At 40.1% G+C, this 27,395-nt stretch overlaps 1 protein-coding gene across 1 annotated transcript; it reads left to right on the top strand.

The window, feature by feature from the left end:
* Window positions 1-525: 525 nt before the first annotated feature.
* LOC113840436 (coiled-coil domain-containing protein 138-like) lies at window positions 526-21,113 on the top strand. The gene is made up of 16 exons (XM_072032343.1): window positions 526-1,312; window positions 1,802-1,862; window positions 3,322-3,387; window positions 3,559-3,611; window positions 4,003-4,096; window positions 4,675-4,766; window positions 5,837-5,904; window positions 6,420-6,531; window positions 7,469-8,574; window positions 9,730-9,803; window positions 10,738-10,896; window positions 12,718-12,837; window positions 14,008-14,163; window positions 14,956-15,072; window positions 16,007-16,199; window positions 18,203-21,113. The coding sequence occupies exons 11-16, from the start codon at window positions 10,888-10,890 to the stop codon at window positions 18,391-18,393; spliced, it is 786 nt and encodes a 261-aa protein (XP_071888444.1). The 5' UTR covers window positions 526-1,312; window positions 1,802-1,862; window positions 3,322-3,387; window positions 3,559-3,611; window positions 4,003-4,096; window positions 4,675-4,766; window positions 5,837-5,904; window positions 6,420-6,531; window positions 7,469-8,574; window positions 9,730-9,803; window positions 10,738-10,887; the 3' UTR covers window positions 18,394-21,113.
* Window positions 21,114-27,395: the final 6,282 nt, after the last annotated feature.

A 27,395-nucleotide genomic window follows, 5' to 3' on the forward strand; every position in this document is an offset into this window, starting at 1 on the left:
ATTTGAGCATCTTAATTTTGTGGGCTTGGGATTTGAGCGTCTTAAGTGTTTGGGTTAGGGCTTTTAGGCATAGGACTTCAGGGGTTTAGTGTGGTGGATAGTTTGGGTTAGGTCTGTAGGGGTTTCGAGGATTTTTGGGGTTAGGGCTTGCGGCTTTTTTGTGTAAGGGCGGTAAGGGCTAGGGTTACAGGGAGTGCTGTTAAATGGAGTTCTCGACAACTCGGCCTCTGATTGGCCGTGCCGGCTGTGCAGGGAATGCTGGTAGGTGTAGTTTTCCGGCACAAGGCTTCCGGTAGGCCGCGTTGCGTGCCCAGAGCATGCCGGGAAATGTAGTTCTGGGACTCCGGACTTTCCGGGAGGCCATGTTGGGTGCCCAGAGCATACCGGGAAATGTAGTTCTGGGACTCCGGACTTCCGGGAGGCCATGTTGGGTGCCCAGAGCTTACCGGGAAATGTAGTTCTGGGACTCTGAACTTCCGGGAGGCCATGCAGAGCACCCAGAGCATACCGGGAAATGCAGTTCTCGGGGACTAGGGTTGGGGTTAGGGACTAGGGCTGGGGCTAGGGTTAGAGTTTAGGGTGAGGGTTGGGGTTAGGGTTAGGGCTAGTGAATGCTGGTTCTCTGTGTTTGCAGATGACGGTGAGCGTGTGTAAACTAATTCCAGTTGAAGAAGTTTCAGTTACTTGCTTGGTGACATTATCAGTTCAACATTAAAAGCTGCAGCAAAAGCAAAAGGGGAGTTTTGCTTCTAGAAACACCACAGGTCTCTTGTCTGCTCTCGGAATGTTTTTGAGATAAACCAGATTTTAAAAAACAAAGGAAAAAAAGAAACACAGCTGCTTCTTTTGCTCTCTTCCTACTTTCTTGTGCTTTGCCCCTCTCCTTTCCCAGGTGATTGGGTTTGGGTGCTGGGCGGGGCCGAATGCTATATGAGCCCCAGGCATGCTATCAGAGAGCTCCTTCTGCTTGGGCTGCTCTTTGGGGTAAGTGCTTTATTTTTCCTTCAGTCAGTTGCAGGGTTCTCTAGGCAGACTGGAGCCTATGGATTTCTGGATTTTAAGTGCTTGGAATTCACTCAGTAGCGGGATGTTTAGTAGGGGCTGCTGGCTCACTGTTTTTTTTGTGATGGTGGGATACTCTTCTGTTTTTGAGCTATATTTTAGTCTCTAGATGTATAAACCCACTTGTGTAACTCTCCAGAGGACTAAAACCGGCTTGATTGAATGCTACATGTGGCTTGGCAGCGTAGATGCAGCATTACCAAGAGCCTGAGCAGAGTTGTATCAGAGTCACCTCTTTCATCTGCAAAGGGTAAGTTTGATTACCCCTGCCGAGGCTTGCGTGTGTGCGTGTCTTTTGGGCATTTGTGGAGCTCAGTTTTTCTTTGTGTGTGTGCATGTTCTTTTTTTTTTTTTTTTTTTTTTTTTTTTTTTTTGAGGGTCAAACAGTGTGTTTGCTGAGCGTGGTTAGAATGAGGAGGTGGGGAGCTGCTCAGGACTGGAAGGTTTGGTTTCTAGGAGTATGCGGCATCCTTCCTGTGCGACGTGACTAATTGTTGGGCTGGAACGTTCCAGCTTTTGTGTGTCTTAAGCAATGTAGCTTGTGTAGTGTGTGTTGTGTGGCCCGGGCAGAGTTTGCTGTGGTGCAGTGGGCGAAGAATCTCAGTTAGAGCTGGTGAGCAGCTGAAGTACCAGAGCTGGGAAGAGAGAGGTCTTGCAGCAGGTACGCTGTGGCTGTGAGGTGCCTCAGAGTGTGCTTTTCTGTCTCTTTTTTTGTTTTGTTTTGTTGGTTTTTTTGCAGGTGCTTTGTGCGGTTGTGGACAGGAAAGGGAAATCCTCGTGTCGCGGAGCAGGGAGGGAAGGTGAGTGTTGTCAGCCTGGTCATCCCTTATCTGAAGCGAAGGGAAGACACTCAGGTGTTTCCCTCAGAGGGTCCGAGGTGAGTCTGTTTGGGATAGAGGAGCAGCGTGGCAGGTGGGCGCTTGCAAGCACAGTGGTTCTTTTGTCCTTTTGTGTTCCCCGGTGGTGTGGATGATGGTGGCCGCTCCTTTCAAGCTTGGACCTAATTTGCAGGTCCAGAGGCAAGTGGAGTGCTGTTTTGAAAGGATAAAGGTAAAGCTGGGGTCGCTTATGTTGTTGAGGGATGGGTGCTACTGCTGGCAGCTGAATGTTTATCTTCTGCCTGTGTTTTGCCTTTCATTAGGCTGAAATGCAGTGTGCAGTGCAGGATGTGTCAACCAGCTGCCTCTGCAGTGACTCTGGTGCGTGATGAGCAGAGGTAGCTGTTAATTTTGGGGGTGTGGTTGTCACTGAAGTTATTTTCCTACATCCAATAGAGTAAAATTCCAGTTTGCCTTTTAGAGGTGCTATAAGTGGGTAAAGAGAAGAGATGGAAGCATGTGCCACGTGGGGCAGGCAATCGGCTGAGGTACAGGAGGGGATGAGAGTATGTGATTTTTTCCTGGGGGTGGAATGGAATTGATTGTTTTGGTGTATAGTCTGTTTTGCTCCTAGATCTTTCATTCATTGTAAATAAAAGTTTGAGCCAATTCCAGTTAGGAATGTTCCAGTTACGACCCAGCAAGTATTGTCCTTTTAATGTTAAAAAAAAATGTGGCAAAAGCACGGGTGCAGATCTGTTTCAGGTCTTGTGCGTCATATTCGGTTTGAGATCGCGTCTGTTTCCATCCTCACTCTTGCAGAAGTCATCTGGGCCGCATCAGGAGCTCTTGCTTGGGAATTGATTTCCTAAGTGTCTTCTTAGGGGGTTTTCAGTCCCCATCCTTCTGGTCTCTTGTCTTGAAGGCAGGCTTTTTAGGCCTCCGTCATCCCAGTCTGGCAGTTGCTTCCAGTTGCATGTTGTGACATTTGAGTCTCTCCTGGGGTCTGGTGCAGAGCACCTGTTCTGACGTGCTGTTGCTGTAGGGCTTTCTTTTTGGGGGTCACTTTTTCTTGTGCCTTGTGTTGTGTGTTTTGTTTGTAGTGTTTGTGGCGTGCCTGTGTGTGTGTACGTGTTTGGTCTGGAGCTGTCCTGCCTGGCAGTTAGTGATGACAGGTAACGTGGCAGAGCATGGGTGTACTAATACATTGTCTGGACTGTTTTGGTAAAGATATCCAGTCTGCCTCTGGGCACGTACTGAAGGGCAGCTGGCACAGTCATCTCTGTGGTGTTTGGCAGACTGGAGGGGGGAGAGTTGAGCTGCTTGCGAGCAACTGCTCGCATAGCACTCGAACGGTGTGCTTGAGGAGGTCTGTTGAATCTTGAAAGCAAACAGATATGGGGTTTTGAATTTTTTATTTTTATTTCTTTCCCGTCCCCAGTAGAGCGTTAACCTTTGGAGGAACCTGTCACAGGAAAGAGCTCCTTCTGGAACTGTTCAGCACTCGGTAGGCAACTCGGTGACCGGCTTGATCTACTTCTGAGGTGCTGAGGCAAGGGGGCTGCTGTTTTGAAACGATAGTATTGTAAATGGGGTCCCTTTTGTGTTGTTGAGGGATGGGTGCTAATGCTGGCAGCTGAATGATTGATTCTCTTGTGACTGTTTTCATTTGTTAAAGCTGAAACACGGTGTACGACACGGGACTTGACGACCAGAGCTGCTTTTGGCAAGGTGAGTGATGAACAGATATAGAAGGTAATTTAGGGGTGCAGTTGTCACTGCAGTTACTGAACTACACAAAGTACAGTAAAAATCCTGTTTATATTTCAGGGGTGTTGTAGCTGGCCTAAGAGAGCAGATGGAAGCATCTGCCTCGAGGGGAGGGGAGGGCGCGGAGGTAAGGCAGCAGATGAGAGTAACTGTCCCAGCTGTGCTGTGGCTTTGGATGCTGCTTCAGCCTATGCTTTTCTTTTTGTTTCACATTTGTCTCACACAGGCTGAGTGGGGCCAAGCTGCACTCTGAAGAGCAGCACGAGAAGGGCGGGCTGGTTGTGAGCTGGATTGGAGCAGAACGGCCAAGTAGCACGAGGTGAGTGCGAAGGGTATCCATCTTGCTTTGCAGGTGCCATGGCAGGCTCTCCACAGAAGCGGTTGAGGATTTGAGAAGAGGTTGCAGATCATCAAGGAGCGACACGTGCAGGGATGGCTTGAAAACGGTATGGCTGCTTTCTCTTCTGTTTATCAGGTGTCCCAGGCAATGTGGGCTGTGGTGTTAGTCTTTAGAATCGGAACAAAGCAGGTGCTGAAATGCTGTGTCTGTTTTTTTTTGTGTTGGGGTTGCACCTTGGTGAGTGTAGGGATGGGTTTTAAGTGGGTGCAGCGGAGGGCCTGGCCCCAGTGTCCTGTAGTGTGTTTTGACCCATCAGCATAGCCTTTTGGTTCTCAGGTAGCTTACTGAAGTAAGTGATTTTTCCTGCGAGTGGAATGGATTTTTTTTTTTTTGGCGTGTAATCAGTTCTGCTCCTAGATTTTTCTTTTAATGTAAATAAAAGATCGAGCTAATTCCAGATGGAAAAAAAAAATCAGTTACTTTCTTGGTCAGTTTGTCCTTTTAATATTCAAAGCTGCAGCAAAAGCATGGGGATTTTTGTTTCTAGAAACACCCTAGCTCTCCTGTCTGCGCTCTGCATGCTGTTGAGCTAAGCCGTATAAATGAATAAAGAAACCACAGCTACTGCTCCTTTCTGATTTTTTTTTTTTTTTTTTTTGTGCTTTCCCCCTTGCACTTTCCCAGGTGATTAGCTTCAGGTTCCAGGTGGGACCTAGTGGTAACTGAGTTGCAGGTATTCCATGACAGAGCTCGTTCTGCCTGGGCTGCTTTTTGGGGTAAGCGCTTTGTTTTTCCTTCAGTTGGTTGCAGGGTTCTTTAGGTGGGTCAGAGTCTATGGACTGATGCGTTTTCCAGTAGAAACCAGTACGCATATCTTTTTGAGTTGGTAACATGCTAATTGATGTTGATGGTCAGTAGACTGAAGGCCTTTGAAATGTCATTCTTCCTCTGATGAGCAGTGAGGAAGCTGAGGCAGCTGGGCAGGTGCTGGTCAGGTGGATGCTGTTTTGTGCTGTCTGCAGGCTCTTGGGCACTTGAGTACTTTGAAAGGTAAAGAGCAGTTCTTATGTGCAGTCTGCCACAGGATTTAGTTCATACTTGCTCGGGAGATTACCTTCCAGACCCACGTTGTTTTTGTACATGGTATGTTAAAGTGGCTGGTAACTTTTCGTGACAACCATCTCCTGGAGTGTTATCTGGGAAGCTGTGGTGCAGAGGGGGAACGTGCATGGGTAAGTTCTTTTTAACTTCTCTCTTACAGCTCGGCGCCAGGACTATCAGTATTTTTTTCAGAACAGCCGACTTGCTGTTCATATATGCAGTTAGAGATGACTATAGACATCACATGTTTCTGTCACGCGCTATATCTTCATATCATGCTTTACTTCTGAGGCTAGCGAGAGCAACCCTTCCCTCAGCCTCTCCAGGGAACGCTGCTTACACAAGCATTACCCTGCACGCCCCTAGCGCACAGATTCGACCCGTGCCTGCGTTACACGGAGCTGTAACCCAACAGCGAGCCTCTCCCCTGCTCGTTGCCGTTTCAGCTCCACAGCACGGGACGAGGCCCCGCCATTGTTCCTGTTAACCCCCTCCGCCCGCCCCGGTCCCTCAGCGCAGCGGCCGCCTCGATTTCACGTTGGTAGCCTTGGCCAGTTACTGGAAAAGCATTGTTTTCCAAATCCCACATCTTTCAGAAACAAAACTTTGGGTATGAGGAGCGGACTGGAGCTGATAACTAGTTATCAAATTCAGTCTCTCAAAAAGTATCAGAAGGGTCTTCCTATGCAATTACTTTGAAAGTGTTGTACATCTAAAATGTGCTTGTTGTGTGTTTTCCGTTCAGAAATCGTTGAAAGGATTCCAGTTCGCTAAGCTGTATTTTGAAGTAAAGGAGTATGAACTTGCTAAAAGGTAATACGCGTTGCTGTATTCTGCTATTCTGTTCTCTAAAGTACTTTAGAAAAGCTAAGTGAATATGAAGTAGACTGGAGAAATCAAGATCACTATCATGCTGCTTTACAGTAGCAGTAGATGTGGGTATCAAGTGCTGTTTAAATCTTTATAAAACAGCAACTTAGATAATTAGTTACGTGATATTGAAAAACTTGCTGTTTGAAATGGCTTTTATTCCATTGTATTATGAAGTAATTACAGTTACAGTTTCTTTCTCTCTTTTTTTTTTTTTTTTTTTTTTTTAGTAAATACCAATACTTGGTGGCAAATAAGTAGCGTCTGTACATGTAAAAATAATGTTGTTCTGTACTTTAAGGTCCAGACCAGGTATCTGGAACCAACCATGACTGCATTTCCTGTATCACATGTTAAATTCCTGCCCCGCTTCCGTGGACACTGGGGGGGGGGGGGGGGGGAGGACAGAGGGACTCGTATTATTGAGGAATATTGATCCTTTTTTTCCTGCTCCATAGGTATATATCTACATACCTCAGTGTGCAAAAGAGAGATCGGAGAGCACACAGATTTCTTGGACAAATTTATGAAGCTGAGGACAACATAGAAAAAGCTTTTGGATGTTACAGGGTAAGTACTCCACCGACCTCCGATGTCCTGCTTTAATCCATTGTAAAGGGACTTTTAAAATCATTCTGTTCTGGACTTTTCTTAATTGCATAGAAGAAAACATGTTTGTGGAAAAAGTGTAATATGTATGCTTTCTGTTGCCAAAGGTGTATATGACGTACTGCAGAGGGGATTCTTCATTTGATGTGTTTTGCTTCATCAGTATTTTTTTTTTAAGATGATTCTTTTGTGACCTAGACTGGGTCTTTGTGCTAGCTGCTACTAAATTCTTTCCATATCTTACATTGCCCTTTGGACTAGGGAATTTGACAGCAGTGACAGATTCTTAGCAAGGGCTCAGGTGACAGCAGTAATCTAGTTGCTACTGGAAGACTAGACCTAGGGTGTTTTCTAGTTGTTCGTATTTGTTGCTTTTTTGGGGGGTTTTGTTTGGGGGGGTGTGAGATGGGGCAGGGCGAACATAATTGACATTTATTTATATGATTGCCCAATGAAAAATTCACCATCAGAATGCCTTTGTTCAGGTTTTGGGGAGGGAGAGGATGTGCTCAAAAGTTTTGCTGCCAATACATCCCAGCTTGTCGTAGGGTGTGACTTAATTATATATTTCTTCAAAAATGTCTATATAGAGTTAGACTAAAGGTACGTAAGAGTCCAGCTGCCTGCGTATAGCTGGTGGTGGGGGCAGAGTAGCTGGCTTCTGCGTTTTTTCCCTTTGAAATTCTTTCTTTTCTGAATTTTTGCTCTTTTGAGTTGCAGCAGATGTATCTGGGTGCTGTAGACTAGTGATGCATTTAGCAACTGAGGTCTTTCTTAACTCATTCAAAAAGTATTTTTTTGAATACCTGTGTCTTTTCAATGACTGTTATAATTTTCTTTCCCATTCTGTGTGGATTGCAAGATCAAGTTACCTTTTTTTTCCTACCTTTTTTTCCAGGGGGAAAACTAGCGTTCTGTGGAGTTGAACCCAATGCAGAAAGATCTAGTACTGAAGATAGCGGAGTTACTGTGCAATAATGCCGTCACTGATGAAAGAGCAAAATACTGGGTTGAAAAATCTGCTAAGTTGTTTCCTGGAAGCCCTGCTGTTTACAAGTTGAAGGTAAATGCCAATTTCCAACCTCTGTTCTGTGACGTTCAGAAGCTTCTAGCGTCTGACTGGAGGAGCACTTTTCCCGTGTCATCTTCTGTAAAACTTCCTGGCTAAATTATTTTAGAATCTTGAGTATTAAATCTAATGGAATTAATATTCTTTAGATGTAATTCTTCTAGAATTTATTCTATTTTTCTAGATTTCCTATTCTTCTATTTAAAGAAATGTTAATTTCTCTGCCATTTGACACTTCGGTCTAGCTTTCAAGAAAACTGCAACTGCAGGCTTTCGTACACTTGTCAAGGTTTCAGGGTTGACAGTCTTCAAAAATGCAGGAAAATCATGTTAGTGGTCACATCCAAGAAGTTAAGACTAGGTAGGCAGTTCTCTATTTATTGTGTGACTGGCAGGAAGGTATCAGGCCTGAGAACTCAGACTTCCTTGCCCTCTATGCTGCTTGTTTGTTTTCTAAATTTGGATTAAATAGAGCAGAAAGTAAGGAATGCTCTAACTCTCGATTGCTGCGTAAAAGCCTTCAGTCGCACAGTCTGACTTTTGCACAGGTATTAGTTTTGTGTAACACAGCAGCAATGACACTTAGTCTTAAGATGTTTGTTTTAGACAGGCTATTCTGTGGCAGGGTATGCTGCCTTTGAACCAAATGGTTTCACAAGCTGAACATACCATCCATAAGAGACAAATTCTGATTTTTTTTCCCTATTTTAAATGTTTGAGTGTTTCATTAAGCTTCGTAATAACTGGAAGCTTTTCAGCTTTAATAGTTTAAGTAATGTAGTTTGTGTGGTGGAGGCAAGAGTTGTCTGTTAATGTAGTTGTTGAAAAGGCCCACATGCAAGATGAAATATTAATGCGTTGCCTTCATGTTCAATAGGAGCAGTTGCTGGATTGTAAAGCACCATCGCTAGCGGAACTTCATAAATATGATGTTGGTAAGAGGCGTTACTCTCTGAAACTCAGCATAAACATGACTGTCTGTACCAGAGGTTCTTCTAGAAATACTTCGTATTGCAGTAAGAGACAGATAGCAACACTGAACAGCTAGTATGGCCCTAATCACTCCAAAAGAGGAGTGAATATGTAAGGAGTTTCAATTTATGCTGTAACATGTTGCTGAGAAGCAGTATTGTTATGCTTGGTTCTTAAGAATCTGTCACATACTTCCCTACTTCTATCCTTTCTGTGTTCTCTAGTCTGTTCTGATCCATTTTCATTTGCTGCTGCCTGTTTAGCTCTTTGTGTTTGGACATCGGTAAGCGTCAATGGGAAGGCAGGTCTGTCTTCCTATGTGACCTATGAATATAGGCTCCGAATATGTTTCTAACCACCTAAGAATGAATTCAGCTCTGTAATAATGGCAGTGTCGGACTAATACTGGTTTGGAACAATGGGCAGTAATGTTTGTGTTATCGTCATTTGTGCCAAAGATGTACACTTGGGTCTTCAAGACAGAACAAGGGAGGACCAGGAATGACAAAAAGGAATTTGCATTGGGGCTATATGGGTGCTCACGCTCATTGCTAATGTAGTCGGTTAGGTAGGACTAAATATTCGAGCAAGAGGCGTATCTATTAGTATTTTTAGAGTCGAGTGTGAGGCAGCCTTTATCAAAAATGAAAGTGCTCAGGTTCCCTAAATGGTGGACTGGCTTCTCTTTATTCTAAACTAAATTCTTAACAGAGAAACTGTGACTATTGTACATCAATTCTCATTGTATACAACTAAAATCCTCTTAATTTACTCAGTAGCAATTTGTTAAATTGCAGTTCTGAAGTGTTTCACTCAACGGGAAATAGGAGAGGTCCGGGTCTATTCAGCAGTTAATCACTTTCCTGAAGCCATAACAAAAAGGAAACTTAGGCTACCTCATGTTTCAGTCCGTGCATAGATTGATTCAAACAAGTCATGGAACAAAACTTTGAGCATTTCTCCGTAATTCTTTAGGAGATTACTTTTTCATTTCAATATGTCTTGCTTTATGCTGGTCGCTGTAAACGCTTAAAATACACTTTCGCTGTTTTGGATAAGCAGTCTTTATTTATTTAAGACTATATTTTTAATGTAAAGTGTGTTCTTTTTCTCCACAGATAACACCTTACCATCCCATTTGGGTAAAAGTCAGAGTAATAGCGAACTGCAAGTCGCCCGTCAGAATCTCCAGGTAGGAACTGTAATGGCCTCAGCCATTTTGTAATGATCAGTAATGTTACAAAGATTCTCACTTTTGACAGAGAATTCAGAAATTACTAACTATATCACTGTCATCATCCACCTCTTCCCCTAAATTAGTTCACTGACTTGGTAATGACATGGGTAGTGGTTAGATCAGATATTTGCTCTGCTGAAGGGAGTTTGAACACAGTGCTATTATTCCAAGAGTTGTGTCTTGTGATGCGGTGTTGGCATGGAGAGAAACACCTGCAAGCACTGCTTTTCCTGACAGCACCTGAAACTATGCTCTTCACTCTGGGCATTCAAGAGCACTTGCCCTCTTGACTTGATCTTCTGTGAAGACCATCCCTTCTGCCTTTACTTTTCTGCTGCTGGTGACTCCCAATAGTTTATCCACCAGCAGGCTTGGGCCACTAACTAAAGAGCTCCCAAACCTGCATTGGTTTTATTCTGTAACAGCTTCTGTGCTTCTGCTAGATTTCCTGCTGGGACCGTCTTTTGCACCATCCAAGATCAAAAGAATTGTGCGTATCTTTTTTCTCACCACTTTCCTAGAGGTGCTTTCCCCTAACTGAAGAAACAATACAGCAATCTAGTGTTTAGGGCACTGGACTCTTTTGTCTTACAGATAATAGCATTATCCAAAACTTCTGGAAACAAAATCCTACTTTTAATTGTCTATGCTGTTACTTGAACAGCCATGCAGAGTTGAATTCTGCATTTTGGAAGGCCAAGCAGTCCTGCCGCAAATCCAATTGAATGCAGATGGCCATTAGGATACTTCTAATTAGTCAGCTATTGTGTAACACTATAATTAAAAACAAAACCTAAGCATATCTGCAGAGGAAAGAATTCTAGTTCACTATAAATCGGTAATTTCATGTGTTTCGAAGGCGTTTCAACATTTTTTTTCCTTGGTATAGAGGGAGCGTTCAGCACAGGAGAAATATGCACTGGAACTTGAGAGATGAGAACGTGCTCTAGTTGAGCGAGAAAAATTGCTTCACAGATGTGAAGCAGCTTTCGCTGCAATAAAAGATGCTGATGAAGACGTTTAGGCAGTACTTGGAACTATGAAAAAGGTACAACAACTTACTTAGTGATTCTTATTGCTCCCCATACATTTTAACTTGCTTGTAGTTTTCTTAAGCCATCATATGTTTCCTGGATATAATGCTTATTTCTTTAAAGTGTTTGAAACCCCCAAATGAAAGATTTAGCATAAAAAGTGCCAAACTGTTGTTAGTGAGTTTGGTGTGGTTTCCAGTTCAGAATGGTGCAATGAATTGTGGGATGTGTAGGTACAGATTACTGTTGAAATTTGGGAAAACTAGATTAAAATGAAGCAGTTAACCACTGGGTTAGAGAGGTCAGTAAGACTGGTGCTTCCAGTATTTGCAGGTCTTCGGAACAGACTAGACAAACATTTGGCAGGAATGAAGTGATGCACTTTATTATGATACAGATGGTACCCGATTTGATAATGGAATTGGATGGTTTAGACATCCTGGCACCACCTACAACAGCCCTGTGGTCTGTGAAATTATTGCCAAATCCCTGAAGAACTGTGAAATTATTGTCAAAACCCCTAATATGCAAGCCTTATAAAGCATTGTGTAATGTGGTTTGGAGAAATTGAGAATATTAATTCTTTTTTTTTTCCTCTCAAAACCTTTCACTTATAATTCTGCTGTCCCTGACTGTTTTGAAAGTTTATGGTCAATTTCAAGCCACCTTGCTCCTGTTCCATCCCAAGCTGGGCAAGCTTTTCCTAGGCTTGGTTAACTCTAAAGGTTTGGCCTTTTCAATGGAAGTAATTGAGCACTCCGTTTGGAGCCTATCTGTAGCATTTTCTTTGTTGATGAGATCATTTCTATATTTACCGCTTAAGTCCTTTTTGCAGCATGATAACAGTCTGAGAGTGAGGCTTAAGAAAATGTAGTGGATGGTTGAATTCCTAGTGCAGAAGACAACACTTCTGAACAAAAAGCTATTTTCACATAGAAGATTCTCACGGTTTCTGAGAAATGGAATGTTATTTTCTGAAAACATTTGTTTTATACTCGGCTTCAAAGCCTCAGTGTTGGTTTTTTTTTTTTCCAGAATCTGCTGGAAAATATTTAATTATATTTCAAATTTCCAGTGAAGGGGAAAAAAGACACATTCCTTGGTTTCTTTTTCAAGGCACGCAGGTTTTTGACTGTTACAAGTAATTGTCACTTCAATTTTCCTTTGTTGCGGTTTCTTTTGTCTGTTTTTGCTTATATTTTAATGGTATGTACTGGTATTAAATTATATTGTGGACTAATAATAATAACAAATATTAAAAGATTACTATCTTGAGTTTCACAATTATTTTTTTCCAATTCGATGAAATGTAGCACGTATTGGATACATTCCTGGACATTGCAGGACAGGTGTTTAAGTACAGGTGAACTAAAGCGTCTTAACTATCAGCAGTGAATAGTTAGAATATTTGAAAGATTCAAAAAAGGGAGAATTGGGCATATTTGTGGTTAAAATGGATGCTAAAAGAAAAAAGAGCTAAGTGTAAACAAAAGCTTTGACATTTGTTTTCATTCACAATTCTTCCCCACACCTGACTTAACTGAGGAATGTACAAGAGGATCAATGAGAAGATCTAGGTATTTTCTGGAAAAAAAAAAAAAGATCCATAGGCTGTACACCATGGCTCCCATTTTCTTTATATTTCTTCTTAATATGTGGTGTGGATGTTGCTTTCTTCACTACTGGTGGTATGTGCAGATTGGACCATGAAGAATTACAAATTTGATCTTTGAAAGTTTGTCCTGTTTTTTAACACTGAAATGGAACTTAGTTGAGAATTATTTCTAAAAAGACTCTCTTGTTAATCACGTTTTTAAAATTTGATATTTCTCTAGCAGCATGAGACAAAAATGAGCCAACTGAGAGAAACCTTGAGAAAAATGACTGATGAAAATAACGAACTGAGGTCATCGCTTAACTCTCTGAGGGAAAATATCGAATTGCTAAAAACCCAGGCAAGATTAATTATTTCCTGTTACTAGCTTTACGAGTTACAGTCAAGTAGTCAAGCAGTACAGTCAAGTTTATAAGTAGCTTTGCAAGTTACAGTCAACAATTTTAAATGTTTGAACAAGTTGTTTGCAAAATTGCTGATTTTGTTTCTTTAAGACAAGAATTGTGTGAATGGTTGTAAATACTTTCTGCTTCATTTTCTAGTACATGAAATTTAGTCTCTCAGAGCTTTTGCAGTATTAAAGACTTTAGAGTTAGTTATTTTTGAAAGTGTTAATTAAAGGAGTATTTTCTCTGTTCTTAAAGGCACGCTGAGACAGTGGTTCACAAGAATACAAAGTTAAAGTTTTCTTCTCACTTGACTTAAATCTGACCTAAATGCTGACAAGCAAATTGCTGCCTAAACTCTTTTGACCGTTGCTCCTTCAGTGAATTGCAGTTCTGATGCTCTTGAGTATGATTAAAATCATCTGCTTCCTAGTCTCAGTAAAATCTTTCTTTCTCTTTCTCTTTTGTGCAAACTGAAGTATTCATAGAGGACTTACATGATGATCAGGATGCTTGTTGTATCCATAGAGTATGCTACTTATATTTAAATGGCGGTTATAGTTTGCCCCATATTCTTTTCTCACAGTCGCAAGTGATATATGAGCAGTATCAGTAGTTAGAATTCTGAGTGAAGAGAAGAACAGTTGTCTGAAGGTAGATACAAGAAAACTTGTGAAGGTTTTAGAGAGATGTTTGTGTAGTTTGTCTTCAGGAACGTCTGGATACCTTTCACAGAGCTTTTCTGTACAGTTTTAGCAGAGGGACAGAATGACAATTTCACGAAATCTTTATTCTTCCAGCAATGCTAGTTACACAGTTAAAATTTAGCATAAGTAGATTGTATGAAATAAAGCAAAGGAGTGTATTAAATGTATTAAAATGAGGATCATGCACAGATCATTAAATATTTTCTTTCTCCTATGATCCATTTAGTTAGAATTATAAAATAGAGTGATTTTGTATGTGAAAATCTCTTCCCAAGGCTTTCATAAACATTTGTTTAAGCACAAAATAAAGCATGTGCGTATTACTAATGTACTCGTATATTTTAGTCTATTGGTATTGTGGTTTAGAAAATCATAGACTTGAAAACTGAAATAACTGATGTTGTGGATGTGTTACAGTTACTACGGATTTCAGAAGTTTACGACCCCTTAACTATTCTTATGGACTGGATCTCAGACCAACACCTTAGCAAAATAGAAATACAAGAAGAGAGAGAGGGCAGTGAGAAACCTCAGTGTGCTAAAGAAAACTACACTCTAGAAAATTGTATGAAGGTAAAGGCATTTGAATTTGTTTAGGTTGAAATGTTAAGATTCTTTGTATTATTTCTGAGTGTAACAGGTCTGCCTGTTTTACACACGCTTTGAATACATGAATTAAAAGAAAACAGCAGTTAATCCATCAGTATTAATTCCAACAGTGAGATGTAATAGATAATTTTTCATACAGATATTTATACAGATCATTTTTAAGGAAATGTGTAGTGTGCAGTCTGACCTTGAGATTCCACCTGTCTTTCTATTTTAAGTCACTTTTCTCAGCTGATAATTTACCTCGTGTTTTATCTGTAATACTGTATGTAATTCCTTTTTCCTAAGGAGATACACACGTCTAATTTAAAGTATTTTAGTGCTGATACTAGGTATTAAAAGTTCAAGTTATGTCTTATAAAAGATGATACCGTGCTATACTTGTAACGCTTTTTTGGGATACCGAGGCTTGGAAATCAGTGAAGCGTTCAGGAAATCTGCTTTTTCTGTTTGTTTGTTTGTTTAATTATTATTCTATCTAAAATTTGTAGCCCTTGGTATTAGACTTCAGAGCTTGAGCTCACACAATGTCTTTCCACTTTTTGTGTAAACCTGTGTAAAATGTAAATTCAGTATATAATTCTGTTACCTGTACCAGATCTGCCCAGTGAGTATTTGTACATGTAGTCTGTTAAACTCCGGGAATACGTTGATTTTAGTTTGGTTTAGTTTTGCTTAGTTTGCTTTTTACTTGTGGTTAGCTTGTACTGTAAGTTCGTATACTGCACGTAACTTTGCCATTCTGTATTTTTACAGCTTTTGCCTATGGTCACTGGACAGCTCCAGTGGATGCCATTTGTGGATCCTAAACTACATATGTCTGTGATTCAATTTATCTACTGGTCTCTAAGGCAGATAGACACTGGTAGTCAGGTAAATTCCCAAGAGATATTTTGTATTATAAATGAGTATGAAAAGTAGATATTTTCAGGGAGTATATATAAAAGAAACTTTGCTGTCTTTGCAAAGCATAAATGCCTACCACAGATACATAGCAAATGAAAAACTAATTCTCACCAAATTAACTTTCTCACATTCGTTGTAATATTTTGCACCGTGTCTGTAAACATATTTTTGCACACATATGTGATCTTTGTTGCAGTAGTGTGTAGCATCTCAGAAATGGTATTTTCCATATGTGCTTACAAAACTTGTGAACTAGGAAAAGAAATATATTTTTGTTCGCTTTATGCATGAGATTTGTTGAAATTGATGGCAACGTGTGGCAAAGTAGCAAAGGTATTTTGATTTCTTTGTTCTCTACTCAGTGTCTAACTGAATAGAACTAAGCTGGTGGTTCCAGTGCTAATGAGAACGTATTTTAAATGAGCATGTTATTAAGTTTGATTCTGAAGTAATATTTCTGCACCGGTTTTTGAAAAGTCCAATACATCTTACCTGTACAGTATTCTTAAGGGTCATGTTTAGACCTTAGTTCTGTAAACGCTTTTGTAGGACCTAGCTTCAGGCATCTTCACAAAAGAGGGTAGTGTAGTAGGCAGCACTGATTAAAGCTGAGTTTGAACTGACTTTATTCTGGAACCAGAGGCAAATTAAATAATGTCAGCATATCAGGGGCCCTGACTACCTTGTTTCTTTGTGAAGTGTGTGTTGACTAGGCCCTGTGCTAATGTTGTTCAACTGCTTGTGGAACGCAAAGTAGTATCCCATGTACAGACTATATTGCAATACACGGTCACGAGATCTGCTATTTAATATTTAATCCTTAGGGGAACATACGTACTTAGCAGACAGGATTTTCATGTATTTTAATGTTTACGCTAAATGTGCACGTTGTTTGAAACAGGATGCAAGCATGACAGCAACAATGGAGAGACTTGCAGAAGTTATTCTCAAAGGCGCAGTACAAAAGGGAAGCATGCAAAAATGGACTAAAAAGTCTACACGGAGTAAACCAAAACCTGCACATTTCTTTAAAAGCTCCTCTATGCCTTTGAGGTTTCTGTCAACTTTGGTTGTGCTTAGAACAGCAAAACGAAGTAAGTTCTGGTTTTTATTATGTCTTTTTTAAATTATCTTTTTCTTTTTCTTTTTTCTTTTTTTTTTTAAATCTTATTTTCAGGTATGTGCCCAGACAAAAAAACAAATGTACAAAATGCAGCAGTTCAATGATACTGTAGCATCTGTAATGCTTTAGTAGTAAAGGATGTTTTATTTGAATTTTACCACCTGATGAAGCATAATATAGGGAAGCAAGTATGAACCTTGCTATTATTCATGTCATAATTTGTGTGGTCATTTTAATATGCTTTATTTATGTCAGTGAGATCAACGTATTTTGTGACAAAGGGGAAAAGAGATGTTGGTAATTCTCTCAAGCAATCACCGTAGCAGTGATTTGTTTGTCAAGATCTGCACTGCGTATAATGGTACAGCTAATTGCTCCTCAGTAAACTGAAATCAGTAGCAAATTCAGAACAGTTCTAGAATTTCATTGCTTTGTCAAAGTTTAATGTAAAGCTCATACTCTATCTAGCTCTTACCTCTCTGCTGTCTCCCCTTTTCTCCTACCAAGTCTGTCACTGCAAGTGGCTACCCATAAACATTATCAGCATTGAAGAATGCTACCATATGCTGATGCAGTATAGTAATGTATTTTGTTAACAGGCAAAAGCAAACGAGGTCGTACTTGTCTGGAGATATCGCAGTTCTTAGTGACTTTTGCTTCAGTTCATGAGAGTTACTCCACTTGTGCAATTTCCAGGATGCCGTAGTATCTCTTCTCAGCAGCAGTTTCTTTAAAAACAAACAGGGCCTGAAAAGACAAAAAACGTTTTCTTTGAAGTGATGACAAAAATACTGACCTGTGCAGTATTTATACTGGTAGTACTTAGAATAAGTAGGATTTAAACATTCTGGAAGACCACCCTGTCACCATTAATAAACAAATACAGTATTTCAGCTGTTGGAGGGAAGAATCAGTGTATTTTTAATTTCAGTATCATATAGTTTCAGTCAGAATATTTTGGTGAAGCATGATTACCCTGAAATTGAAACTCACATTTCTAGAAATGTTTGATGAAAATGATGCAAATGAATTACAATACAAAAAAAGTACTTATTGCAGAGATTAACTATAAGCAGATGAAAGCTGTTGATCAGAATGAATCAGTTTAGCTTCTCATGGTCGGTTTTTACTGCGAGCCTATAGAACACGGAAAAAAATTACCTGTTAAATTTATGTTGAAACTTACCGTGTATGAATTTTCATCACTGACCACATGTCTAATGATCTAGCGATGACAAAGCAGCACATTCAGTTTAAACATATATATCCTGTTCCCTTCAAGATGCTAATATCCAGCAGATGGCACTGTAATTAAACTTTTGCTATGTGATAAATTTTTCCCTTACTCTTAATTTTCTGTACTCCAGATGATCAATGCTATTCCAAGATATTGAGGAAGATTTGACATCATGAAATTAAGAAAACTGAATTGATTCACTTAATCTAAATTCTCTGAATAATTTAGTGTTCTCCAAAATGGATGCATATATAACGTGGATGCATATATAACGTGGATGCATATATAACTTAAACTACAGCTTTTTATGGAAAGGAATGTGAATAGTTGCTGTCATGACAGTAATTGCAGTTATTCAGATGAATGAGCCTTTTACTCCTTTATTAGAGGCTTCCCAGATGTTGAAACCAATATAGTCCCAAACTATGCAGCTTGTGATTTCTTTTCTCTCTTAAGGAAGAGATTAGAAAGGTGTTATATTTGCAAATATATTTTGCTCAATTTGTGAGTTTAACTTGTCTTTTTTTCCACTCACAACAATTTTTGTAAGGAATAAAAATAGGCAGAAGATGCATTTAAACAAATAAGTAAATTAATATTTTCAGCCATTTAATTTTTTTTTTTAATTAGTATATATCTGCAACAGTAACTCTTAGGATAAATATTCATGTATTTGTGATCATCTAATGGAACTGTGATTACATAATTTTTATTCCCTGTTTTCTGTTATCTTTCAGTGGATTACCTGACTCAGGCATTTCGTTCCCTTTGCGTGGACTTGAAGACAGATGAAGGAAAGATCTTATTTTTGCAATACCGATGTGTGCCTATCATACTAAGCCACTTAACTATATCCAAAAAATGTCTCCTTTTTATTGCACTTAATGCATTAGTTGAGATGGCCATGAACAACGATAAACGTGAGTAATTGAAAAAAATACATACAAAGTTATGATGAAAGTAGGTGAGGTAAGCATAAATACCAAATCAAAAATAACGTGCTGCTTCTCTATAAATAACCTGATCTAGCATTAGCATTCATTTGTGTCATTTACATTCATTAGAGATATAAAGTATGTTTCTGAATTGTCCGTCTCTTCTCACTGTCAGCATCCAAGCTTTACATCTTGTCCTGGTTGCTTTCTTAGTGGTGTGATTTTTTTTGATGTTTAGTTTAGCTTTTCTGTTTATTCCACTGGTTTACCTTGCTGATGTTTTGCCAATGAGTAATCTTCTTTTGAAGTAAGGCTGTGCCAGGGCAGCCATTTCATGAAATCCTGTTAGCAGGTGGAGATAAAATAAATAAATAAATAAATAAACTTTTATCTTTTTTTACCCCCCTAATGTGAACAGCTCACCCCTAGCCATTTTTCACTTTAAAGTAATTGGAAATGGCACATCTGTAAGGGATGGTTATGTTTCAATGAGTTGTACTGTGGTGTGGTCCTATAAAAGGGTTAATAGTCTCCTTCACAGTGGTTTTCCAGGTGACACAGGCAAAGAATCAGTTGATAACAATCTGGATGAACACACAAGTAGTGAGCCATTCCAGTGTCATGTGGAACAATCCTTGTTAATTTTCTTAAAATAAAAATTATTCATTGTTTTTTGGAACAGAAAAGGGAAGGAGAAGGGACTGCTGCTATTTGTGAAATGTATATTGTTGGCTTGGGGTATTTTGTTACCATGTACTATAGGGGCAAAAACAGAAAGCGTGTTTGACTTGGGATGGAACAACGTTGAGTTAGAAGGCATTTTGTAGTGAGATAAGTGGCAGAAAGATTTACCTGATGTTGTTTTCATCCTTTCAGACCGTGTGGTTAGTTTGTTTATTTATTTTTTTTACACTAAAGTATTTCTAATCATCATAATTTTGATCGGTATAGTAACTGGGAAAGAAAAACCTAAGCAGGGTTGATGGTATCTGACATTACTTTGAAGAAAAATTCCACTAACAGTACATGTTCTGTTATCTAGTAGTAGTCATTTCCATCTGCTGGATGCCTAGATTTGGAAGAATAATGGAGATAAATTGTGACAAGTTCACATTTTGCCATGTTGCTTGTAACCTTGTTGCATGTCAAATGTAACCGTTCAGGTATTGGTACCATCTGTTTCCTATCTATATGTAGTATCTTAATGACAAATTAGAATTAATAGTCTTATTGCTGTTCATCTTTACTGGCACGCAGCTTTTCATGTACCCCATCCCTGTTTGGTTCAGGTGTTTCACATCCAGAATCCTGTCAATCTGTCTTGTTATAAAGGTAGTTCCTGGCCTCCAAGGTGTAGGTTTTTGTTCTGGTCTTTTCTGATCTTTGTAAACTTCTGTTCAGTCCAACTTACTTCTGTGACATAAGGAATCCTGTTCTATTTTTAACCTTTTTTATTGCTTTTTTTTGTGTGTATGTTTGTGATGGTCATTTAAGAATGATGGTGGCCTCCCGTACATCCTGTGTCATAGCTGCGTGAAGGTCTTGCACATCTAGGAAGCTGAAGAACAATTGATACCATCCTGAGGTCAACATGTACTGGGTGATGGGCTGGACCTGTCCTTGGGCTCTCTTAACTCGGGGTCACCCACGAAGGCATCCACACTCGAGGGGCCTTGCACTGACTGTTACCTCGCCTGCCCTCCGTTGTGCTATAACCACTGGCTCTTACCAGGCCCAGCTGTTGACGACGAGAATCAGTTAAACTCAGCAAATGGTTCCAATCTTGCCAGTGACTGTGTAAGAGACAGCAGCTCATCAGCAAGCTGTTCAGTGTAGTTACTGGTTCTTTTTCTGTGGTCCTTATGTAACTTTTCCACGAGCTAACTCTCCATCACTCTGTTGGGTTGGTCCAGTCTCCTGGCAGATCCACATGCAATTAGAAACGAGGCAAAACCGTAATGGTTAATTTGTTAAAACATGAACTTCAAGCTGGTGTTCCTGACAGTCTTCATTTTCTGAGGTGACAGAGCTTTAGCTATAAAACAGAAATTTCTGAATGACAATAGCTGGTGAGACTTGATGCTGTGAGTGACTGATCACTTTGAGGGTAAATTTCAGATGAGTTCTGTCAACAGTGATAAATTGCTCATTGTTCATTACAGTCTACCAATGAAGTTAAGTTAATGTAACTACCAAATGCTGCAATTTTTTATGGCTCCTATGGGAGGCTTTTGCAGATTATTTAAAATTGTGTCAAATCCTGACCGGATAGATTCCAAGTTAGTTTTTCACAGTAGTTAATAAAAACAAAATCTGTGCAGAGATGATGCAGAAAAATATGTAAAAATACAGTTTTTATTCTTCTAGTTCATCAGATAGACAGGCATTTAAATTATATGCTTATTTTGTACATTTGTGATGATTTAAAATCTATTCTGCAAAAGCTTATTTGAAATGAATATATAAAATGAATAGATAAACAATGTAGGAAAAATCTCTTTAAATGCATGTCTTTATCAGTTTGCTTTCATGTGATTGAACTTTGTGAAACTTGAGGTATTATTTCCACTTTGGCTCTTCTGCTTTATGGTAAAATTCCCTCAGCGTATTTTTTATATTGTTTTATAAACCTCACAGTTAAAACATTTTACAGTGTATCTGTATGTATATGTGTGTGTATATATATTAATAAAGTTTTTTTAAGATACCTTAAGACCGGTATTTTTAATAATAAAATAATACAGTATTATTGAGACCAGTAAGAACAAGCCAGCAAAGAAATGCCCAAGTAAGCAGAATATGGTATTTGTTTACACCTACAAAAAGGAATTTAAGGCATTTTTAGATATTTAAGGATATTTATAGGAATAAATTGTAGGACCTCCTTCTTCTACAGTAAAAGTGGAATAATATTACAATAACTATTAATTTAATGGCATATTCTAAGTAACTATATCCTGGGGCATACCAAGTGTGTTTATACGCTAAGGGCAGAGTGCAGTGAATAGTGACTTGTTTTGTTGGATTCCTAACAAATGTGTTCAGTTCTGTGACCTATTAAATCGGTACTTATGTTCTTTATGGTGTTGCTCTAAATCAGTCTGTATTATTAGAATCAAGAGTGAAATAACACAAGGGAACAGATTTTACTTTATTCTGAATTGACTAAGTTTTGGGGAGCAGGATAAATAGAAAAGATTATACTATATGGCCATGTTTAAAAATTATCCAGCATTTTACAGGAATTGTTTTGATATTCAGGTGTTCTTATCCAACTCTGACCTCTCAATTACGATTCTGCCTGTCTTGAAACGGTACGGTGACAGTTTTGATAATGAAAAGCTGTCTAGTCATCAGTGTCTACATGTACTATTTCCGTACGTCATTTTGCAGCAGCTTAAAATATTTCCTTGTCAGTTTTTTTAGCATAGCTTAGTGTTCTCCTCATGTCATCATAAGAAAAGGAGCATTGAATAAACATGTTGAAGATGAGATTTTTTTATCTGAGTTTAAAATTGCTCAGTGTCCTGTTTTCCTTTGTTCTCAAGGGAATAGGCCTTGTTTTAATACCACAAGTGCTGGTAATATCAGAATTCTTAGGAACTTGGGTGAGTTTTGTTCGCGGTTTTACCTGATTTTTGCGTCACATGCCTAGAATATACCCAGTTAGTACATTGTTCTCATGGTTGCACAGCATGAGGCGCATATAAAACCCTCAAAAGCTATAAATCAATGATTTAGTTTTCCATGAGCCAAGTGCTGTGATTAAACTTTTTAACTATTTTCTTTTACAGTTTACTTAAAGATTTTCCTGGAAGACTGCAGTAATGAACGCTTTTTCCATACTTTGGCTGCATTGCTTCAGAATCGCGAGCTAGACATTTCGATTTTGGAAAGGATTTGTTTTATATTACAGAAACTCTCCGAAATAAAGTAATCCTTTACTACCGTTTTTCTGTTAATTGCCATTAGATCACTGAACTTGGGGACCTTTCTCTTTTTTTAAAAGCTCATCTCTGTTTTGACGTTCATTTGCTCCAATACAAATAATGCTGGACTTTCATTGTTAGCAATTATGTTTAAAATGTTTGTCACAGATATGTAAGATGAATCTCTCAATTTGCCTATATATCTGTGTAGTTCAGAATATGAACTAAAAAATAACTAGCCTAAAGAACATATATTCCTCATTTATTTAGATGACGAGAATGCTTAGAAGAAAACCCTTCTTTTCTTCCCCCTGACCTTCAGTTTTACTGAGTTACTTGGTAAAAATGTCCTCTGAAAATTGTTTTGTATGTGACTTAAATTTCAGTTTTGTCAATTTTCATCTCTATCAAAACAAACAAACAAAACAAACAAAAAAACAACACACGGTTTAAAGTCTTGAGCCATTTAAGACTTTGGGGGAATGTTAACCTTTACAGAATAGGTTTCTGTTGCTTACTGGTTACTAATTTATTATAACAAAGAGCTTCAGCATGTCAGTGGTAGAATGCTGCTGAGTTCCGTTGATGTGCATTATTTAATGGGATTGTTTCATTTATAAAAGCAGGTATTTACACTAAACTGTTGCTTATATTAGAGTTAGTTATTTACAAAACTGAGGGTTTTGTTTGATTTTTCTTAGGAACAAAATTGAACTCTGGGGGAAAAAAAAAAAAAAACAACAAAAAACTTCCTGTAAAATACTCTAATTTAAATCATATTTTTCATCGGAAATAAACTAAAGGTGTACTCAGAAATCCAGATTTTTTAATTTGTTTAATTAAAAGACAACCTCACAGGTGGTGCCATAAATCTTAAGAAATGAACCTTGAAATATTCTTTAATTTTTTTATCCTTGGTTTTGTAGTAGTTCATTACTGTATTTGCCTTGATGTTATTGTGGATTTTCTGTACACATCCTGTTTCTGAAATCTTGCTTCTCACTGGGGAAATCTTTTTACAGGTTTTCCTTGATCTTCCACTGTACTACATGTAAATACCATTTAGTCAAGAGAAAGCATAGTTCTTGATGTGAGGAATGTTTTAACAATTCCAATTCGTGTCCATAAAGAATAATTCTGTTTGAATCCTGTCTGCCTCTGGGCCCTGCACTGGCAATTTAGTTCTTGAACCACAGATGCAGTGTGTCCCAGTCTCCCCCTCATTCTAGTCAATTTATCACGTCTTCAGAAAACACTCCTTAAATTTATGAACCTGTTTGCTTTTGTTATTCCTGACTTCTAGTTCTAACAGTTACAGGTTTTTTTTCTGTCTTCTTCGAGATTGATTTAACACTGCTATAGATGTTATGTAGATGACTGTAAATAGCTGGGAAAGAATGTTTTAATTGCTCATGAGTCGTCAACCTGTTTGGGAGTTTCAGAACAACTGATAATAACTGGTGACTGCTGGTGACTGTTATGAGATCCTTGGTATCTGGCCAGGGGGGCCAAGAGATTAAGAGGAAGAAAAAAGAAGTTGAAGGACGGTTGGGAGACAAGACCTGTGGAGAGTGTACAGAGAGTGTTCCATAAACTTGGAATAGTGCCGAGTAAGTACAAAGGGTGAGAGGAAGACTACCAGCCTTCAGCATGAAAGACCCCTAGAGACCCCCAGAGGAGACTGATGCGCATGCTCCAGTAGGAGGAACTGGACCCCGGAAGCTAATTATAATAATCTATTTTTTTTAGAAGTAGTAATGAATATGTATTAGTCTAGGCGCATAAAAATCAGCTGCTTGATGTAACTGGTGTGCGTCCTGGTGGAGCGGAGACTCCCGGTGCAGCCAGCGCTGTTTGCTTACCTCTATTCCTTTATATTCTTTTAATAAATCCTATTTTTTTTATTTAATCCTAATTTGAATCCTGAGCCATTTATAACAATTTGGGGGCTCGTCCGGGATAGTTATAGTTCCTGAATTCTGATTTAATCTAGGAGAGGCGCCCCACCATTTGGTGGCTCCTGTTTGAGTCAGATCGGGACTAATGCCATCCTGAACCTGAATAAAGGTAAGCAAAGAATTTGATTTTTTTTGAGCTCCCTTGTTGCCGGCTGTTTTTTGCCCGTAATTCTGCGCGCGAAGATCCGGACGAAGACGACAGAGTCGTTTGGATACCGTTCGGTTGGATTCCGGTGCCCGGAATCGAACCGGATGAAGACGACAGTCGTTTGGATACCGTCTGGTTCGATCCCAGACGAAGACAGCAGAGACGCTGGTGGATACCGTCCGATTGGAGTCTGGACGAAGACGACTGATTTGTAAGATACCGTCCGGTTGGGTAAGGGTACGGTTGCCAGTTTTTGTGTGTGAGAGTGTAACTGAGACTTCTAAAGTCAGCGTGGAGGTCTTTTTGTTTTCTCACTGGTTCTAATCTCCTGTCGGGGGGGCTGGACTGGTGAGAAGAGGGATACGTGGGTGGGTGATAGGTCCTAAACCCCCTGCAAGACACTCTCACTGGGCAACCAAGGGCTGTGGGAATTGCCACTAGTAAAATTCCCGGATGGGTCAAATAAAATCGAAGACCAAGGACCAGAAAGGGAGCAAATTACCAGATATATGACCAAAAAGTCCATTATGAATAATGATTAGAAATTGGAACAATAGGGGCCCCAGAAAATTAAAGAGTAAATTGAAAATGATCCAGTATTTTATGACAGAATGACCAAAAGAACCCTTAAGACCCCCTGTATTTTGATCCACGGAGGACGGGGTCTGTCAGGCTTTGAACACTAATAGTAGAATACCCGTGGATCCAGAAAAGAGCAAGCTGAAACATTGGAATTAGAAATTAGAGAGCAATTGATTAAGAATGAATATGTGCTCCATTTGTGCCTGTGCTGCGCTTATACCACCAGATAACAGGAGCCTCTCGGGCCCTGAGAACCAGATCAAAAACAACCTCATGGTTCAGACTTTAACCAAGGGGTCTAAGATAAGGAGGAGTGTTCACAAAGGGACAGGTTATGTGTGTGTATAGGAATGTTTATGTATATGTAACTTTTTACTAAAGCAACGTTAGGCGTGCACGACTTTGGTGGGACTACCCACCCCGTGCTGCACGGCACTGAGTAAACATACCTACTTTACAATCCTACTGATTGTGGAGTCAGCTTTCTGAGAGTCATTTTGGTGAGCCAGGCAGGAGACACTCTGCTCGGCTGCGGGATCGGCTGCAGCGTGGACGCCCCTAGGTGCACCCTGAGCGTTTTTGCTCGGAGGGGACTCCACTCTCAGCTGCTCACCGCAGGAGCAAGGATCTCCTGAAACTGCAGACAAACGGTATGTTTTCAGCTGCTGGAGGGATACTAACTGGAGTGTTAATAATTGTATGTGTTTTTATGTATGTATTTTGTGTTGAAAGTATTTGTGTAAATGTAAGGGTTTGAAACAAAGTGTTACAAGTCACTTCACGAAGAACACAGTCGGAGACAATACTTGTTTGGTTGGTTATCATTCTAAATTATATTCCTGTGGTATGAATGAGATGTGCTGGAGGCCTCCGTGTGCGATGGTGCTGTGTGAGTGAGACGCAGCGTTGCTGCAAAGCGAGTGCAGAGTTCCGATCCGTTGTTCCGTACTCTCCGCAAGGGGAGTGGGCAGAGACGAACGAAGTGCTTGACAGACTGAAAAGAAGTGCTGTTTTATCCAAGTTTTGAGTGGTGGTGCCTAATATATGGGCCCGGTGTATCTTGTGTATCTTGTGTATCCTATTTTTGCTCTTAAATGTTTTGACTGTGACAAGAAAAAGGCAGGAGCATGACATGACATGCTTCCTGCAACATATGAGGCCCGCACAGGGCGAGACCTGGACTCACTGAGACCCAGACTCGCTGAGACCTGCACAAGCCGAGACTGGAGCGGCGCCAAGAGACCCGAGCGGCGCCGGGAGAGCCGAGACACTACGGAGGGACTACCACTGGACGGAGAGAGCCCTGAGAGACGCTGCAGAGCCACGGACGGCTCTGAGAGACACAGAATAGACCTGACAGAAGCTGCAAAACGCGGGGAAATTGAAGTAATTGCGGAACATCCGAGATCCGAGTAATTGCTACGGGAGACCAGAGGCGTCAGTGGACACCGGTAGCTGACCCTCACCGTGTGGCGAGTCGGCACAGAGCAGAGGGGCTGACATCAGGACCCTGCAGCCTGTCTGACATAACCATGGAGGCAGCGGCAGCAGCGGCTGTGCTGCTTCACTCTAGCATTCTTTTTATAAAAGGTTTATCTTGCAATGTAAAAAAGACTATTCGTCCCCAGATCGGTGTTATAACTATTACTGATGACGACTTAGCTCTATTGCAGGGCAGGAGTGCAGAGACGCAGATCACACTGCCAAATGACCACCGGCAGGCTCTTTCACAAACCTAAGGTTGCAGCTGGCACTGCCTGCAGCCGTATAGCAGACGTTACACTCTCTTTCCTAACTAGTAATCATGTGTCTCATCCATTTGTGGTGAATGGTCAGTGGCAAAAAGAAAAGGAGGATGCCACTGACACTAACAGCATGGGTAATAGGAGTAGTATAAGTGACACAGGTGACGGTGCGGGGTGCTGGGTGCTCTGCCTGCTGCTCGCCTTCGCCTGACTGTGCACTGCTGCCGACGGTGCTAGAGTAAAATGTGAAGACTGCTCAGATGGCAGTGATGAGAGTGCTTGTGTGAAGAAGATATGTGAAAAAGATGTGTGCTGAATCTGACTTTGTGTGCAACAGTGGTCGGTGTGTGCTAAACAGATGGCAGTGTGATGGGGATCCGGATTGTGAAGATGGGTCTGACAAAAGTGCTGAGCTGTGTCATATGAGAACAGTGTCATGGAAATGTGATGGTGAAAGAGACTGTGACAGTGGAGAGGATGAAGAGAATTGTGGCAATGTGACTTGTAGTGCAGCAGAGTTCACATGCAGTAGTGGACAATGTATTTCCAAAAGCTTTGTCTGCAATGGTCAAGGTGACTGCTCCGACCACTCGGATGAATCTTTGGAGCAGTGTGGCTGCCAGCCTGCACCTC

The sequence above is a fragment of the Anas platyrhynchos genome, chromosome 38 (assembly GCF_047663525.1).
Source record: "Anas platyrhynchos isolate ZD024472 breed Pekin duck chromosome 38, IASCAAS_PekinDuck_T2T, whole genome shotgun sequence".
NCBI lineage: Eukaryota > Metazoa > Chordata > Aves > Anseriformes > Anatidae > Anas > Anas platyrhynchos.

What these genes read in the sequence shown, in the direction of transcription:
- LOC113840436 (XM_072032343.1), top strand. An exon ending in TCGAATTGCTAAAAACCCAG is followed by an intron (nt 12,838 to 14,007) that starts GCAAGATTAATT and finishes GATGTGTTACAG; the next exon opens with TTACTACGGATTTCAGAAGT. An exon ending in GCTTAGAACAGCAAAACGAA is followed by an intron (nt 16,200 to 18,202) that starts GTAAGTTCTGGT and finishes GTTATCTTTCAG; the next exon opens with TGGATTACCTGACTCAGGCA.